Source organism: Bombus pyrosoma, linkage group LG10, assembly GCF_014825855.1.
Source record: "Bombus pyrosoma isolate SC7728 linkage group LG10, ASM1482585v1, whole genome shotgun sequence".
In the NCBI taxonomy this organism is placed as follows: Eukaryota; Metazoa; Arthropoda; class Insecta; order Hymenoptera; family Apidae; genus Bombus; species Bombus pyrosoma.
The window spans coordinates 12,238,698-12,257,592 of NC_057779.1; the positions used below are offsets into that span (position 1 = coordinate 12,238,698).

General features: G+C 34.7%; 3 protein-coding genes across 12 annotated transcripts in view; 2 read left to right on the forward strand and 1 right to left on the reverse strand.

Moving 5' to 3' along the window:
* LOC122571861 (antifreeze protein Maxi-like) overlaps positions 1–18,895 on the reverse strand; it is a 25,370-nt gene continuing 6,475 nt past the window's right edge. For 2 of the 3 annotated variants that reach the window (XM_043736112.1, XM_043736111.1), the window contains one exon: positions 1–1,492. In XM_043736112.1, coding sequence (XP_043592047.1) covers positions 312–1,454 — 1,143 coding nt within the window. In that variant the 5' untranslated portion in view covers positions 1,455–1,492 and the 3' untranslated portion in view covers positions 1–311. Of the gene's footprint in view, positions 1,493–5,771; positions 5,851–18,895 lie in introns of those variants that run through there. The other variant, XM_043736113.1, reaches the window with a different exon arrangement.
* LOC122571864 (uncharacterized protein CG45076-like) lies at positions 6,981–11,774 on the forward strand. The gene is made up of 6 exons (XM_043736124.1): positions 6,981–7,008; positions 7,071–7,129; positions 7,513–7,686; positions 8,870–9,073; positions 9,756–10,042; positions 11,674–11,774. Exons 1-6 carry the CDS (start codon positions 6,981–6,983, stop codon positions 11,699–11,701), a joined length of 780 nt encoding a protein of 259 aa, XP_043592059.1. The 3' UTR covers positions 11,702–11,774.
* Positions 18,073–18,895, forward strand: part of LOC122571862 — a 10,887-nt gene continuing 10,064 nt past the window's right edge. For 3 of the 8 annotated variants that reach the window (XM_043736115.1, XM_043736122.1, XM_043736114.1), the window contains exon 1: positions 18,122–18,399. The gene's annotated coding sequence lies outside the window, so the exon portion shown is untranslated. Of the gene's footprint in view, positions 18,089–18,121; positions 18,400–18,895 lie in introns of those variants that run through there. The other 5 variants (XM_043736118.1, XM_043736116.1, XM_043736119.1 and 2 more) reach the window with 4 other exon arrangements.

The window sequence follows — 18,895 nt, forward strand, 5'->3', positions numbered from 1 at the left end:
ATTTGGAAATAAAGTAACGGAGATTGTTATTGCCCAATATTCTTAAATCTATGTCGTGTTTTATTTTGAAAAGTTTGTTAACATTTATATTTTCGTACTATTTCGGGGGAGGGAGGGGAAGAAGCAGACGAAAGAAAATCAATTAGTTAGAGATTTAACAGGACAAAGATGAAGAGGTCAGGCAGAAGATATTTGACATTTCAACAATATTTTATTTCACAGTCTGACACATGGAACATAATATTTCGTTATTCTTGAATGAAGACGGTAACAAGTACTAGATTCGTCTAAAATGTCCAATCAGAAGGAATCTAGTATCGATAACCTTTAATATCGTAACTATCGGTAGGTAAAGCATTGGCTAGGCTAAGCAACTCTGAGCGATGAAGACCGCTTGGAGATTGAAGTGCGGGACCAGCTTCGTGAAGCAGGCTGGACGCGCGAAGAGCGGCTTCCTGGAGCGCGGCAGCTTCATGAAGTCCGGAGGGAAGACGGAGAGCTTCCGCTTGGTGAAGCGCAGCAGGTGAACGGAGAGCGTCAGCTTGGTGGAGCGCGCCAGGTGCGAGAAGGGCACTGGGTTCATGAAGACCTGCATCGAGAACGGCAGGTTCTGCGAGAGCACCGTGCCGAGGTGGAGGAAGTTTCGGGAGCGGAGAGGGATTGATCGGCCGGTGAGCCAAAAGCGCAGAATCAGCGGCAGCATCGGCAACGTGTGCAGCGGCAGCGGCAGCGTTATTCTGCGCGGCTGCGGCTGCGCTCGCAGCTTTCTCAGCGGCCGCTTGAGTGGTTTCGTAATCGAGGCGAGCAGCAGTGAGTTGCTCGTCCACCGACTCCGCTCTTGCTTTCGCCTGACCAAGCATGGTGGTTTGCGCAGCCAATTCGGCCGCTGATTCCGCGGCAGCTTGCGCTGCGCGGTCAGCCGTCGCCTGTGCCGCGTTTAAGGCCGCTGTAACTACTTGCAACTGCTGCATCGCTTGTTTAGCGGTGGTCCTTGCTGCGTTTGCCGCACGTTCCGCTTGTTGCAGTTGCAGGTTCTCCCCGTCTACCGCTACGTGGGCATCTCTCGATTGTTGCTCCAGCCCTTGGACCACGATCTGTTTGCCAGCGAGTGCCGCAGCCGCGGTAGCCGCTGACTGCGAAGCAGCTTGCGCTAAGGTATTTTTCGCCACGAACGCGGCTTGTCCGGCCGCGGAATGTTGATTATTTAACTGCGTGTGAGCTTGTTCTGCCGCGCCTTTCGCGATGTTAGCTAAAGGACCACCAACGCTGAATCCTGGATGAGGCAGTCCACGACCATGAGTGAGTGGACCTGCGGCTACTAGGGGACCAGATAGCGCAGATTCTTGAGCGTATTCGTATTCGTAACCTTGAGCTTGTTGCTCACGAGTGTGCTTTCTTCCTGCACCACATTCTGCCAAACAAATGCACGCGAATAACAGCAAGAGTGTCTTCATTCTTGCTTTGGAATTATCTCCTTTCTCGTAGGTTTAATCTGTAAGAAGAAAATTGTATTTCCATACATAAACATAATACATATCGCTATATATTTCTATATATAATAAAATCAAAATGTATAATTTTGAAAATGACAAATCGACAGTGATAAAAGTTATCGATCGTTAACGATTATAGTGAAAGGGATAAATATTATTCGACAATTTTGCATAATAAAAGATAAATATTTTACTCTATTATTTTTCTCACCCATTTGTTACGTTGATACTACATACATTGATTTAGATATAGAAGTATGATTAATCGAATGTAACGGTGGGAAATTCTCGTGGCAATTCTCCGATCTCTGAATTCGACGACAATAGAATATTGCGTAGAGATCACGATAAAAATCACGTTGAAGCATCAACGATACTACAAAATATGAAGTACTGTTAAAGTAACTACACTCTCTATAAAGCTTAAATTCTCCTTCGTAGAAAATTATTTACCCTCTTTACCCTAAAACTTACCCTAAACTTTGACACAGAAGTATTTTGTTTTAATCGTTTAAAAAAATGTAGCAAAGTGGTTCATCGATGACCACCGTGACAATCAACGTGTTAACGATATTTAGAAAGATTTATGTTTTGTATTTACCGTGCCAATTTCCTACTTTTAATTAGTTTCTTTATGCGACATAGCCGAGAGATTTTGTAAAATTAAGAAAGCAATCTACGTATCAGAGAACGCAACACGGTAAGAGATATATTTAATGGAAAAATAATTCTTACAATTTCAACGATATGCAGTTGAAATTATTCGCCGGAATAACAACAAATATAACTAATTTCCCCTCAAAAAGTAATGCTACTATGCCACTGAGTTTCGCTGGTTAAACTAGTGCATTTGTCTCGGGTTCAAAGCTGTTACACTTGCGTATGTACCTTTTTTTGGACACTCCCACTGGAAACCTTTGTGCCTTTCACATTTTAGCGTGTATTAGTCATAGAAGATTGGTAGCACGGCTTTGCCGCGGTGATAGTGCATAATGCAGGGTAACTTTTTTGCTAGATCAATAATGTTTCCATGGGTCTTATAAATCGAGTTTCACACAAATATTCTGCATCGTAAATATCATATGTTTCATACTTTTATTAATAATTATTCTACTGCTATGCAATAAAACCAGAATCAGTAAACAGTAAGAATGTAACTATCTACTAAGAGCGAATAAGTTACAATAAGTAGGTTATTACAATATATATAATAATATATAATAATGGTAATAATATAATTATTATAAATTATTCACTCTTAGTACAATTTGAAATTCAAACATCTCATCGAATGATTGACTTGCATAGTCACTGATAAGAGTAGTAGGAGAAAACAATGGTTTAAATGCACCCGATGATGGGAGAGGAGCGTTTGTTAAGAAAATCAACCACGTTTAACACGTTCTGCACTATGCTAGTCGCGTAACATCTATTGGACACAAATCGAATGAAACTCAAAATACGAAGAATAATACAAATAAAATGTAGAGCATCCGAATATAAAGATTACAGTAAAAGTAAATACCATCGATGGTACGTTATATCGTTTGTAGTTTCGAAATGAAAGTTCTATGCTACGATGGGAGAAAAATTATTTTCCTGGCAAAGTCGAATAGCAAATATCTAAATTTCAAATAAAATAACAAATACCATGATAACTTATGTTCCAAATACATCTTTACTTAAATAACATCATCTAGTATAAAATAATAGAGTAAATAAATAGAATACGTATTTTATTTGAATGATATGAAGTTTGAATAAATGTTTGTTCCGATAATGTCTAGCTCTCTTTTTTAAATTTTCATTTAAATAATTATTTAAGCAGAGAGTCATTCGTTATCTGAGAGTTCAAATAAAAAATAGAAATAAATTATTTCTTATTTGTACAAATTTGTTTCTACAGAAGCAGATGCAACAACTCGGTTAGAGAGATTGCTGTGAATTGCAATTTGTAATTTTTAATAGTGTCAACTACTTGTTAATTGATGTTAGCTACGACGAATACGCCAAAATCACATCAATTTTCGGACAATTTGTTCGAGAAGCGAGTAATTTTGGTCTGTTTATCGAAAAGTAACCATATTAGCTTTACGATCTCTTCACTGTGCAGACTGAAACAGATAAGGTAAGCCAGAAGCGATTTACTTACACATCTTCGTTAATTCGTAATTCTAACGACTAAAGTATTATTTTAATTTGCTATTTATTATTTAATAGTTTTTATTTTATTTAAGCCGACGTAAGTATACTAATCGTATCGGAGCAAAATTTCATTCGATAGTAGAACGTATTTAGAGAGTAACGTGGGCAACTTATGTCCGCTACATTTTAATTATGATCAGTGTAAATTCAATCTTTACGAAGTATCAATGAAATCCTTTTACGATATTTCGGATTAATATTAATTATTCATGACGTACGTCCCATTTTTCTTTTTTTTTTTTTTTGGTGCAGCTCTGTTGCAAGTCACGGCGGTTCAAAATTGAATATCTAGTTCCGTTACGCTCTAAAAAGCACTGCGTGTACGTATGTATGCGCATAAGTGCATAATTAAATCAATGGGAAGCAGACCTTATCTGTATGTGATCGTAAGAACTTTGAATGACGTTCGTTCAAGCTGAAAAAATGTACTATGAGTGCATTTAGACATTTACAACGAAAAATACTCAAATTGTTCATTCTAGATTATTCTAAATAGTAAGAAAGCAGTGATATTTATTAAACGCCCGCAACAATGTATTAAATGTAATAAAAAAGAGATAAAATTTGTGCGGTTAAAATTATTTTCAAACGAATTAGTAAAAAGATTTTAAACGTTATCATCGTTGATAAATATGTATTCGATGAGTAAAATTAGAGATTTTCAATGGTGATGTGATAAAATAGTATAATAAGTTACTGCAAGTAATATCAGGATGAACATTTTCGAAAAGTTTTGTTAATAAATCAGAAGAGAAGAGCTTTAGAATAAATCAGAAGAGCTTTAGAAACAAAGGTTTTTAATATATAGGAAAATATTTATATTATGATAATTAAATAGTTATGTTAATTAAATGGAAATATTTGTATTAGATTTCAAACAGAACCGAAGGTGTACTTAATGTAAATTATTGTACAACTCATCCGTGGCCGTGAGAATAATTCTACCAAGAATGTTTAAAAATTGCGAAAATATGTCAAGGAATCGATACCGGTGGTACATGTTTGAAACACAACGCAGCAATGATACCGATTAATTGATTCTGCTGCATTCGAAACGAAGCTTATTTATAATTTTCTACACACAGTATCCCTCACTTTTATCTTCGTCACTTATGCGATGCGTTTATGCAAATTCATGCTTTCGTGAAAATTACAAAAAAAAAAAAAAAACAATTAAACCTAAATAAAAATTTGTTTTTGTACGTTTTTGTACCTTTAAGTTTCCCATAAGAGCATACGCATCCGCAGTCTACTTCTGAGAATTGATATTCGCATAATTTACAAAATTTCTTGAACAAATTTCTGTAAAATCTTAGCATTTTAATATTTTAATATTTACCTTTATTTTAAATTTATTCCAACTGTTTATATTTAAAAACAGTTAAATTAAGCATTATTTTCACATAAATTGTGGATGCATATACATAGTGAGGTATATAAAATGTAATTTACATTGGACCTAAATCCCAGAAGATATGCGACATGGTTCTGTATATGAATAAACGAAGGTACACTGTGTGAAACAAATTTTGCTCTTCCGAGGGGTGGTAAAACTGATTAATACGAGGACAAAGATTACAAATTATTCAGAAGATACGTATAAAAATATGTAGAATATTTTAACGATTACAGAAAATGAGGGTGAGCACAGAATATCTGCACGTCGGATGAAGGACATTTATATATTACGAATTTTTATGTACGAAATTAATTAATTACTAATTTTGTATAACTTTTTGATTTTTAATTTTTTGCCACTATTTCATCCACCGTAATATCATTTTGAATACGATTATATCGAATACAAATCTTGTCGAAGACGATTATTCAAAAATGTATTAAATTTGCAGGATAATAGCACACGCAATAGCTACAAGTTAATAATTGAAGGAAGGATGTTTGAAAAAGGAAACTTTTTAATAAATTCTAATCCCACCGTATTTATGTTCGAGTCAAATGCTTCCTAAGGAAGGAAATGTTGAAAAAGTGAAATTATTAGAAACTTTCTCTCGTTACCTGGACAACTACAAACGTAAATAAATGATAAATTGTCAACAAACTTGTAGTACTCACAAAGTTCAAGACTGGTCAAACGGTCAAACGTTTACAGAATCCTTGCTGTTGCAGCTCGAAGAAACAACTATAAACTGATACCACTTACTTGGTTATCGTAGCTCTTATAGGCCTGTACCAAGAGCTAATGGTAATACGGTAGTTACGGAAGGGGTTCAGGATATCGAGAATAACGGTGCACAATGACTTTTCTTTAAAGAAATAACGTAGCTCAAATTTGTAGTAAACCGCGTTTTCTTTTTATTTTGAAATCAGCTTGTTACAAAATAAGTAATGTATCTATATACCACTCGTACGTTTTAAGTCGTTCTAATCTAATTCCAAATGCCAGATATATAACGTGCAACAGCTTGAAAAGGAAGAAAGAAATAGCATCGTACATTAATAATTAAGCTGTGGATATTTATGTACTCGCGAGAGATTGACAAGCACAGAAATACACGGAATAGGTTTATACAAAAATATAGTGTCTACGATGATAGCTGAAAAGGGTCGCTGATTAGGTTCCATGTCTCTAATTCTGATCATACAAATATGAATTTGCCTAAATATCAGCAGTTTATTTATGATATCGTTATAAAAAATTAGGTGGGCTAACCGTACTTGGTATACGCTCGATAATTGTATTTTGTCCAAGTTTCTGGAATATCATCCACCGGTTTTCATTGCTACATGTTACCTGATTTGAAACGAATTCTTTTGGCTTTCTTTATTTTTTGAACAAAACGGAGCTTAAAGAAAATATGCGAGGGATGAAAAATTACTTGAAATTACTAGTCGAAAACGATCCAGTATACGCCGATGTAAAAAGATATTCAACTTTGATAATGGATATTTATTTCAATACCGTTGAATTTACAATATTCAAAGTGGTTTGTTTCAAGTTTCTACCTATGTAATTTTCACAAAGAAGATAATAATTGTGTTTCTTTTAATAATTGGAATTCTATAATATTTGATATACGATAGAAAAAATCAAACGAAGAATATCCGATGATATATCGTAGGTACGCTACATCTACCGCTATAACTATTCATCCTTCTTCGATATGCAAATCCGATACTTCGATACAATCGCGTTTCATTCGTTTCTCTCGTCAATGTGCTTTCACACGTCATACTAATTCGAAATAAATAATTTTATACTCTGATATATGATGATTTGTACGAATTACAATCCGGCATTTACCTAAATTTTTTGTTTCCAGAATGTACATCTTTTACGTTCTTTACATCGGTGAGTACTGTTACGAGAACGTCCGGCTGTTATTTTCTAACCAAGTAAACGTAATATTTTAGTACTGCTGACGTTCGAATATTTTGACTGTGGAAGGGTGCATAAGATTCCAGTTGCCTTAGTAAGCCTAATGATACTTTTTATTAGTCACTTACACTTACACTTGGTTCAGCCACTCTTTTGCGCAGTTATATTCTAATGAAAATTCATTTAATAACTTTCGGTGAAAACCTTCGTGTCGCATATTCCGATAAATTTATTTCGCGCAATTTTTATTTCCTACATATACCGCAGTGTAATTTACGAATAACGTAGAATTCATAAAAAAATTTCTTTTTACAAGTACATAGAAGTAACGTTATGTGTATAACTTGTGACAAAGGAGTAACGCGTGGCACATTATTACGTTTTCAAAATATCCTGAAAGGTGGATCAATTTTTACACGTACATATGCAAATCACGATAATCGCTGGTAATTAACGGCGCTCGCATTTTTCTGATAGAACCAAAGAGAAATTCGTTACGCCGATGACCCAACTTGTTCGCGTAATCCGAACAATCCAAACAATTCGAAGAAAACTCCGGAGAAAAGTAGTAACATCGCGCAGAAAGCTGCACAGGAAGCTAAGGCTGCTTCGGAAGCGCAGAATATCGCTGGTCAGCAAGCCGCTCGTCAAGTACTTACTTTTTTTCAAATACGCGTTTATATTTCATTTAGTTGAACAGATGATTCGTCATTTAATATCCAAAGCTTCTGAAAAGCTTACAGCGGCTCGGATACTCGAACTCTCCCAAACGCCTCTCACGTGTGTATTCGATACGAAACATTCAGAAATCTCGTAAGCGCTGCAACGAGACGCGACAATCTCGATTATATCGATACAACTTGAAACGGATCTCAGAATTCACGTTGCAGTTGCACAAGATATTTATTGGAAACATACGTGACAAACAAATGATCACAAAATGATTCGCTAAAATGATTAAAGAACTTGGTATATTCGTTATATCAATGAACCACGATATTTAAGCGAGAGTATCTTTAGCGCCAATCGTATGTTTCAGACTATTTATGCTGTGTATGGAACTTCCATGTCCGTTTTTAGATTCGTTTTACCATTATAATCGCGATAATCGTGTCTTATTGGCAGACTGCGGATTTGCAAACAAAATGCATATAGCATCGCACGTAACGTGCAAAAACATATGAAACATTCAAATTAAAATGTTTATTATAATATTCGGTGGATGAAACGAATTCCAATGTAGCTTTCGTTTTTTTAGCTGTGTTAATAAAAATGTAAAAGTACGTGGTATATTCATAAAAGAATTCCGTGGTAAGTGTTCGAAGATTTTTACGAGTCGCTGTATGCAATAACCAAATATGCGATAATTTGTTTTATTTCAGAGAACAAGCGCGATCTATTTGTCAAGTTTTCATTAGCTTTTTCGTATTTCTTGAAACAGCAACTCGTTAGACATAAAAAGAAGATCTATATTACGCCAAGCCTCGAATCAAATCTCGCCTCTAACGAATCCAATTACGTCAGATTTGTTTCTCACACGTAGGATGCGCATATTCTATGAATGTTCGCATTATTCTCTGTTGCGAAAACATGCTGGCCGTGTGAGTGAACTCGCGTTTTCTACGAAATCGCTGAACTATAATTCCCACATAACAACTAAAAATAACATCTGTGAAAGTAATTGTGTTACATGTAGTCTGTAACGTTTCCTAGGCGTACACTACTCCGGCACTGGGAACCAATCGAAAAATAGCGCGAGTTTGATTCTGTTGTCGTTTCGTTATTTATTAGAATTAGAATTAGAACATGTGTAGAAACGTATTGTAACACACAGGTAAAGACACAACTCGCTGAAAAAGCGGTACAGGCTGCAAAAGCAGCGGAAGAAGCGCTCACGGGGAAGAAAGTCGTAGTGGATCAGTTACAAGAAGAAGTGAGAGAAGCGCAATCGGTTGTTCAAGAGGAATCCTCATCCTTGGAACAGGAGCAAGCTAATGTTAACGCAGCTTTGCAAGCAGCGCGTCAGTCGCAAGATCAGGTGATATACTTGAATTTAATACGCTTGAGAAATATCTTGGTGAATTGGAATCCGAGTAACTTTATTTTCCAACGGAAATAGATAGTTTTACGATTCATTTTTCTATTTATCGTTTACTTTCTATATTCTTATATACAATAGAAGAACGATATGAAAAAGGTACAATTAAATTGGAAAAAACCTTAACCGAAACGGAATAGGTATACATAGGTCGTATAGAACGCAAGTCTATTTACGTTACGTTAAAACGCAGTAAATCACACAAGGTACATCTATGGAGAAAAACCCTTTTGTATAATTTTAATTTGATTTATTTACGGTAATTTATTCGACTGGATAATTTTCTGGAAAATGCTGTAAAATATTCAAAAAGGATCGTAAAGAGCGTGACGTACGTATGTATTTTATAACGCGAATGCAACGTATTTAGCAATATGTTCTACGTACACGCGTAAATATATGTGTATACGCGTGTACTTACGCCCAGCCGCCGTTCTCCGAAGCAACTTAGTTTTCTACCTACGTGCGTACACGACTCGTTGTATTCTTGTTGCAAGTGGCGCACAGTCTTACGATCCTCCAACTTCTCTATCCGGGATGACTAAGAAATACTTTCAATGCACCGTAAAAATGAGAACGGTAGCCTGATTAGAAGAAGCTATTTTACTTTAATCCAACGCAGTTAAAGACGCTGACGCACGCAGTACAAACGGCTAAGGCGAACGCGGCCAATGCCCAGGCTGCTGCGAATGGAGCTCAAAAAACTTTACGAGACAAGGAAGAATTGGTGGACGCGGCGAAACGACGGGTCGAGGAACTGTCGAATCAGCTGAGAGCCGCTAAACAGGAACTCGCCAACACGAATCGAGCAGCTGCTAAAGCAAATGCCGCCGCTAACGAGGCGAAAGCCAACGCCAGTAGGAACAAAAGGCGACTGGAAAACATTCGGAGGATGAGGATCATGAAAAGGTAACTGATCGTCTTCTTCCTGGGCTCGATATTGGTCTCGAGATATTGCTCGATTTACGTTTAATTCTAGCTCGTAATAAGAAATCCTAAATTACTATCTCGTACGTATATACAGAGAAAATATTCGAAAGTACAGCACTTATATAGGGTGTATCATAAGAGTTGCCGGAGGGTCCTTTACGCGAGGAGAGGTAACCCGCACTCTCGCTCTTACTTGCCGCCACTCTCGATGCGATCGTAAAGTAAGCTCGCGTCACGTCACACACACACACAAATAACATCGTATCGCTATATGAAAGTGACAGTGGCAATCCCGATCGTAATTCGGCAACGAACAGGAGGCACGAAAACGATGAAAAAAGTTCGCACAGACTATTTGACCTTCTATCAAAGTTATAGCCAGTTCTGTGTCTCGATGGTCGCAGTTGCTTACCAACATACATAAAAGGTGTTCAAAATGGTGTCAAAGAATTCCGCAGACTTTTGAAACTTCCAGGCGTATATCGAATGCTCGAATGTTTTTGAAGCGAATTCACGAAGGGCAACATGCTCTATGATACAATGCTCCGTATATCCACGTATTTACGGCGTAGTACATTTTGAAATTTCATGATTAGAAATAAATCTGAAAATATATATAGATATTACAAGATATTTGGGGCAAGTATATATATCGTCAAAAGGAACGAAAACTTTAACTATCCAATGTGCTAATAAGCCTGGATATTCATCTTTAACATTTATTATATGTTTAAGGTGGCCATGCATTCCGTATACTATTTTTCTCACTAAATGTACGTTTGCGATAAATATCTCGCAATTTTTATATACATTTTCAGCCTGTTTCCAAAGTTTACCAATATAATCACGACAACGACGAGTCGTGTCTCTTATTACAGTGCTCATGAAACTTTAAAATGTTTCATGTAACACGCATAATGTACACGTTTCTGTTTCCTATGCTATGTGTTCAAATACTTTCGTAAACGAGTGTATGTACGTATGCTGTACAGTAATGTCCGGATGAATGGCCGCCAATCGGGAAAGTGCTTGGCCATGTGTCCGGAGAGGTGACTTTCCGAGAATTGACCCACATTATCCGACTCCTGCTCGCTCTGCCTTGCGTGCATCAAGGGTAAGAGTGAAAAGTAGGTAGTCGAGCGAGACAGGATAGGTACAGAGTAGTAGAGTCAGGCAATTTCTTACTCCTAGATACATATTTCTTCCGTTTAGCTAGACATTGTTGGTCGAATATAGTCGACTTTGGTATCATCTTGATCGTACGAGTTTCGTTATTCCGACCAAACCCGTCTCCTAACTGTATAATAAAAAATAAAAAGAATTACATTTTTCTTATTTCGACGATTCGATATCGGGTTAAATTGTATCGATGTGGATGGTAGAGCAACGAGTTTCAGAAAATTGGTGGAGATCACCCATATATCCTCTGTTAAAGACATATAAACCAGGAGTATACGTTTGTAAATATAATAAATTTACAGGCTTCTTCTAACGTAATGTAACAAGTGGTCTTAGTATTCTGTTTACGTTATATGTACATGCGTTCTAACTGCGTTCTTTGCGTTCTTTAAAAAATCATACAATAACGTTATATTTTTCTTTATTTGTAGATGCTCGCATGGTTCAAGAGGAAGCTAACGGAATAACAACTTTGAAGAAATTTATAAACATATAAATATTATATCGATTAATTAGATATAAGTGAGTTTATGCTAAATTATAATATTGTGGATCAAATAGCGAACATAGAATTAATATCTTTTAACATCGATATACGTAAAATAATGTATCAACAAAGTAGGGGAAATAATTAACATATTTTGCTACAACTTATTTTTATAAGGCTGTTTTACAAGTGAAAGCAATTCTAATTACAATTACGCCAGCCTCCTTTTTTAAATTATTCAAAATTGATGCCGATTTGTGATTCTCAATAGCTTTATCTCTCTCAGAACATTTACTTTATATTTGCATTATCTACGTTTACTTTACATTACGTTTACATTAAAAATTTATAATGCGAATATCGAAATAAATAGGAATGAGTAAAAGTCGTGCCGCCCTAGATGTTTTCAAAAATTATTTTGATCTTATGATAGTTTATCGTTTACAGACACTTGGCGGCAAAGATGAAGCTCCTGCTCTCACCTCTCCGAGTTCATTTTTTTTCGAGGATCCTTTGTACCAAAAGAACGGAATAGGAGAATGAAGATGGATGTCTCCTCGAAAATTCTACAAAATCAAACATGTTCAAGAAATACGATAAAATTGTTTTTAAAATTGGAAACATCGTGAATGCAAAGATCAAATCCTCGAGAGTTTTCCAAATTTTATAAAATGTCCAACGAAAGATCCATCTTTGCTTTTCTTCATTCTCTCTTTCTATACTACAGAGAAGAAAATGCACGAGACTTTGTTCAAAAAGTCAAAACAATTCAAAGATCGAAGCGAAAATTTTCAGTTCAGTAAAAATTTAACGATTCTCTAACGTTGCTACTGAATATAATATTAAGACAAACAATCAATTAATTAATATAATATAAGACAAATAATATTTTGCTGGCAGATAATTTGCTTCCAAACCAATAAGTTTTACCAAACTTATCACGCTGATGCAAAGATTGTAAAATATTATATGTTAATAAACTCAGCTGTCTGAAAATCATTTGGGTACATTTTTATTTGAAAAAATTCACGATATATATATTGTAAAAATACATGTAAAAATTAAATGTATCGATTGTGTAACATTTTTCATTATTTTGAAGATTAATTATAAAATAGAAGATATAAAATTTGAAGATATAAAATTTTGGGTTTCGCCAAATATTTAAAACTAAACACGAATAACTAAAGAATACAAACTTTTGCTATTACTTTCTGACCTGTTACTGTCGGACAACTTTTAGAACACGAATATTATAATTCATTGCCCGAAGCTTCCCCCAAACTGCTTCTACTTTTTGTTGCCTCACAGCGGTCTATTACGTCAATAATCTTTTATCACGAATGCTTTTTAGTTCCGATCGCTGACATTTACATTGAAATCGTGATTTACTTATACAAACGTACCGTCACGCATCAGCGAACTAAATCCTTTCTAGCGCAAAGCGCAATGACGTATTTGTATGGTGATTACACTAAACTTTGTAATGAAACGAATGCTTTTTATATGATTTGCAATATCCTAGAAATATACTCTTTGGAAATTAAGATATACCGGGTGTCTCGTTTCAATCGATCCACGTAAATATCTCCTAAATTATACATTATTCGAGAAAGTATTTCATATATAAGTTACCTTGTTTCAAGAAGGACGCATCTCGCGATGGTCACAGATGTTATTTAACGGGCGCTATTTCGAGATTCAAGGAGACCTTTGTTTCTGTAACCCCTCCCCATTTAGTTCGACGAAACTCGGGCCCAAGCGGTGTTAAACAGACTGATGCTCGTAAACAGTCGCAATACGAACCGAAATGTAGATGTATCTGGTCGCGAGTCAGACTCGCGATATTCATGTTTAGGCCAAAATCTTCATCGCGAATCTGATTCGCTAAAGTACGGGAAAGGGTTACTTGGAAATATAAATCTTTTTATATACTATTCGATGTATTTTTAATTCTCTACGGGAAAGTATCAAGGTAGCCACGTAGGTTTTTCTTGAAAAACCCGAAAACGAAACCTAAAACGTAACAAAGACAAAATGTTCCGCGAATAATTTCGCATTACGAGCAATTCCGTTGGATTTTCCGTGTCGTATCGGTCCGCGATCGACTCTTCCGTTCCGCGTTAGAAAGGAATTCTCGTCTCGTCGTACATTATCGTTGTATTTTATATTTTTATCTAAGAACATCATCTATATTGGTCATCTGTAAATGTACGCATTCTTCCATCAATGTGTTAGCCCCTGTTCATGTGCAATAAAAATTCTGCACGTTAAAACTTAAAACAAGGTCGTGAACAAATTCTACCCCTATTCGTACAAACCCTCTATGTCTTTGCCAGGCTAGTACCAGCTAACTACAATTCATTATCTGAACATTTGCTCAATTACAAATATTTGTTTTCACTATATGTATGTATGTACAAATTTTATAATAATTTTTGTATTATTTGGTTCACTGTTTTAGATTTAAATTAGAATATGAAATATTGTAAGAATAAAATTTAATCTTATAATCATCGAAATATTTTAGTAAAAATGTTAATATTCAATATGTAAGAGCATGGACTACTTCTACGTCAAGCGATTGGCTGTTTCATTGAATTTGACAATCACTGTACACCCCGCCGCTTAGATTGCCCTACATACACACGTGTATAGAAGTTAGTCTAACTCGAGGAATAATCCGATCAATTTTTAAATATAACATCAAAGTCTCAAAAACAATTTTCAGTTCTTCATTTTCGTCTTATCCTGAATCGGTTCCCTTTTATTAGAAAAAGTTCAAAAGATCATCGATAATAGTTTTAAGAATATTTAATTGAAAATATACAGACTTAACCGATACAGTTAATAATAACGAGGAAAAAGGTCAAATTTAATATTCCATAAAATATTCGTTACGTATCAGGATTTGAAAGCGCGTTTGTGTCCATAGTAAGCTGATGTTAAATCTGTGTAGGTCTAAAATGAGATTGTACATAGGTGAACGAACTTGATGTGTTAGAGAAGGGAAGAGAAATCTAGGAATGAGAAATTAGACTATAGCTTGTCTTCGTCATTTGCGTAAGACATGTTTTTAAATAGACAATCAAAATGATTGCACGATAATAAACAAAAATTATAAATGTGGTCTTGAAATGAAATTTTAGAAATTCCATTAATTGTAAATATTGCAAAGATGACTGGAGGAAATATAACTGTACTTATAATCTAATCTGTACTATAATCTTTTTAAGTGCTTTCTTCTGCTTTCACTGTTTCCGCTACACATTTTTTATGCAAAGAATAGAATGTTTAGATTACACAGAATAAAACATAAGTAATAGATAACAATAAACAAATACACTGATATTTAAAGTGATATTTAAAGTCCATGTGAGTACGAACCTTATCTTTTTGCATTAAGTTTGCACTAAGATTGCATAATAATGCAACTGCTGTAACACGTTACAACTATTACAACGGGAAGCTAGAAACACAAAACGAACGTTTAATTGGCGTATAAATTATGGAAACTTTAGCAATTTCCATTTACGATAAAACTAATTATTTGTATTTCCATAGTTATGCAAGTATTTAATTAGATATCTATTAGATCCTTATGGAAAATTCAATGCAATACATATACCGTGAGTCAGGTTTATCTCGAACCGCTCAAATATTTGAAAGAACCTGAATGATATAAAAAAAGATCAACATATTTGACCTTTCTGCGACAATGAAACGTTCGAAGCGATTCCTATGAAAGATATGTTAAAATTTTTAAACTGGTACCTCCATTTTTCTATTATATATTCTTCTAGCTGGTACTTGGAAATTATCAAAACACTACGAACTCGTGTCTCTCGCACCATCCGCTATCGAGATACAAACTTTAAAATTCTTAAACCAAAATTCAGACGTTAATGCTCCGATGAATCAATGAACTGAAGATTACTGAACTCAAAATCGTTTGAAGATTATAGTATTATAAATCTGGATTTGAGCTCGTCAGGATATCAGCTACGATGTTATCAAAAATACTGTACACCATCTTTACTTTCGTGAGCCGATGTATAGATAAACAACATTTGAATAATTCTAACGACGCTTTATCTTAAACAAAATTGCTTCCATATTTCTATTTAGTAAAATTTACAATAAATTACTCTTTAAGATTGCAATTTTTAGTCGTAGAAATTATTTAAAAAGCAAAACTTGTGTATAATTATTAATTCCATTTCTTCTTAAATACAGAGCACATCACCCGGTTTGCGCTATGTCAACACTGTTCCCTGGCAAATCCAATGCATTTACAGTTTTCGAATTTTCAAGGCCAAATAAATCTAATTGAACGTATCTCCGCTGCTGTTGGGATTATCTAGACAATTCGATGCGCGTTATACTCCACATTTGCTGCTTAGCTTAATTCTTTTCTTCGAGTTAATTTCGATCTTTTCCACTACTTGTTGTCTTCAGTAAGGATAATTAAAGTATTCATTTTTATAGACATGCTGTATTTTGGTGTATGGAAAAATAGTTTAAAAATTAAACGGATAGTAAACGTTCGATATGGTATAATAATTCTTGAAGGAACAAAACTGCAGGTACTCGAGTTTCGTAACAGTCTATGTGCTATATTACGTTTTATCTCACGGTTAAGAGATCACGACTCGCATTAGATATGTGTAATCACGAGCTCAATATAACTGTTCATTTTCTAGTGTGTCATTGATGCTATCGATAAAGTTGTTCGCTTATTATTAATATATATAATATTATTCATCTGATTAAACTAGAAGACTACGAAGAAAACATTCGATCGATCTCCTACTCTGATTATCTGTAAATTCTTCGCAATTTCCATGAAACGTAGATAACACAATTGCATTTATGCAATTATTACCGGCGTTTCTTCGATGGAATAAACGTATACGTGCTACAGTTGCAACATCGTTAAATCAATTTATCGAACGTTCACGTCTGTACAGGACTTATAAGACTCAAGGATAATATACGAAAAAAGGAAAAGAAATTTAAAATAAGAATTTGTAAGAAATCAAAGAGCTTGAAGACTCTTTACGCGCTGCGCTACTTCACTATCATGGCTCGTTTGACCATTATATAAAATTACCAATGGCTGGATCAGACTACTTGAATAATTGGTTTCTTACTTTACGGTTACGGATCATTATGAAATCGAATTTGCGTATCAGTTTCCATGAATACCTTTCACGGAAAAGTCGCCACACCGTGGGAAATAGCAAAGTAAGAGGAGAACAGCAATGCAGCGATACACATCTTTCTTCGACATTGTGAAGGTATGGATTGTACACGATGCGAAAAGATTCATATTAGTACGTCTCCTCTTGATGCTTTTATCGATAACGAATTAACGATGAAGTTATCGCAACGATAGTTTATGGGACAATTAACTAACAGATGCTTGCTTCGTGTAAAACTTAATTATATTTCTGTACCTTGATGCAACAGGTGCAAATACCATATATAAAAAATGATTTCGCATTCTATCTAAAAATGACTATAACTTTTTGAAAAAGTACCAAAGTGAACGTAAAACACGCAAATAGCACGTTTTAATTCTCTCTTTTCGTATTAAAAAAGAAATTTGAAACAGCAGGAACTTTTGTGTTAGAAATTATTCGACCATGAATTTTTTAACATATCTCTAAATGCTAATATCTCAACTTTATTAATATTGACGTTAATACCTTTTGCACCAAACCACAAATTTGATTAAGTTTGTATTTCATTAAAATACGGTTAAATTTGCGTATATAACATTTATATTATTATATAATTAGTATTTACGTAAATTTGTATCTATATTTCTATTGCTAATTACATATCTACATCTTCATGAAGAATAATGTGTACATATAATATGTACTTGTAATATATCATCTTGAAAATTAATTAGTAACTTATTTTAAGCTATTATTCTGCTATGAAAGCTATCATTATAATGTTGTTTACTATTGCATAATACTATCATACCGTTACTATAATATATTGTTTTACATTTACTTTAATCTAAAGTTACATTAATAATTCACACGAATTAATATATTATATTATTATTATGTTATCGTTATTACGTTATTCCTTCTCTTTCCTTCAGTAAAATAAATTCCAACAAGAAACTATCTATTTACGAGGACAACCAGTTAGTCGATCGTTATTGACCCAGGATATCGATCACCGCAGCGTCGATCATCTCCGTTTCAGCTTGTTGAGCCCGTGAGTGTGAGAAAGAAGCGAATTAGGAAGAAGAGAAAGAAGAGGAACAAGCTGCAGAACTATTATAGTCTAGCAGTGAAAGTACTTTGAACTCGAATCACGTGCTTCAGTTCTCTCAGGTATATCATCAGGTGAACTCTTACAAGCGAGTTCAGTATCATCTTCACAACCCTTCGAATTCTTGGTTCAGCCTCTTCGTCTCTTCGTCGATTGCTGCAGTGTACATATGAAAGTTGTGGTGTATGCATCGGTTCAACAATTTAATTCATAAAGTATAGCACCTGGTCAGATAATCACGATATCGTTTTTAGTTTTCGACAAACTGTTTTGTGTACTACTACATGTTGCTATTCATGGTGAAGTTTCCAAAGATCAAATTAAATAGCCGGTAAATGCACTTCCAAGATTTTACCGACACTTTCTATATTTGGTTTGTACTGACTTTTCTTTTACAAATAAACAAATAAATAAAAAAGTTATAGTTATGCGATTCAGCAGCCATATTGACCAACTCTATAACTTTTATTTATGTTATCTTGTCACGATCAATGTACCTATAGAAATAAGTCATTTGTTTCTAGAGAATCGAATATCAATCGCACTATCTATGTAGTGAGATTAAGAAATTAATGAAAAGTAGAGTTAATCAATTTGTCTTCTGAAGAGACTCGATTATGAGTCAAATAAAAATTTGAAGGTAACGAAAGTATAGTTTTTTTTTAATAATATGTATAAACTACTCGTATACTATGCGTATTGCCATAAGCTCGGAAGAAAAGTATAAAGAAATACGCAGAGTCCGGATGTTGGCTTTATACCGTGTTATATACTTGATGAGATTCCTACGTAACATTATGCTGTTTCCTAGTTCCGTTCAACTGTGATACAATGACTTCGATTAGGTAACGAGACAATGAAGAACGTTC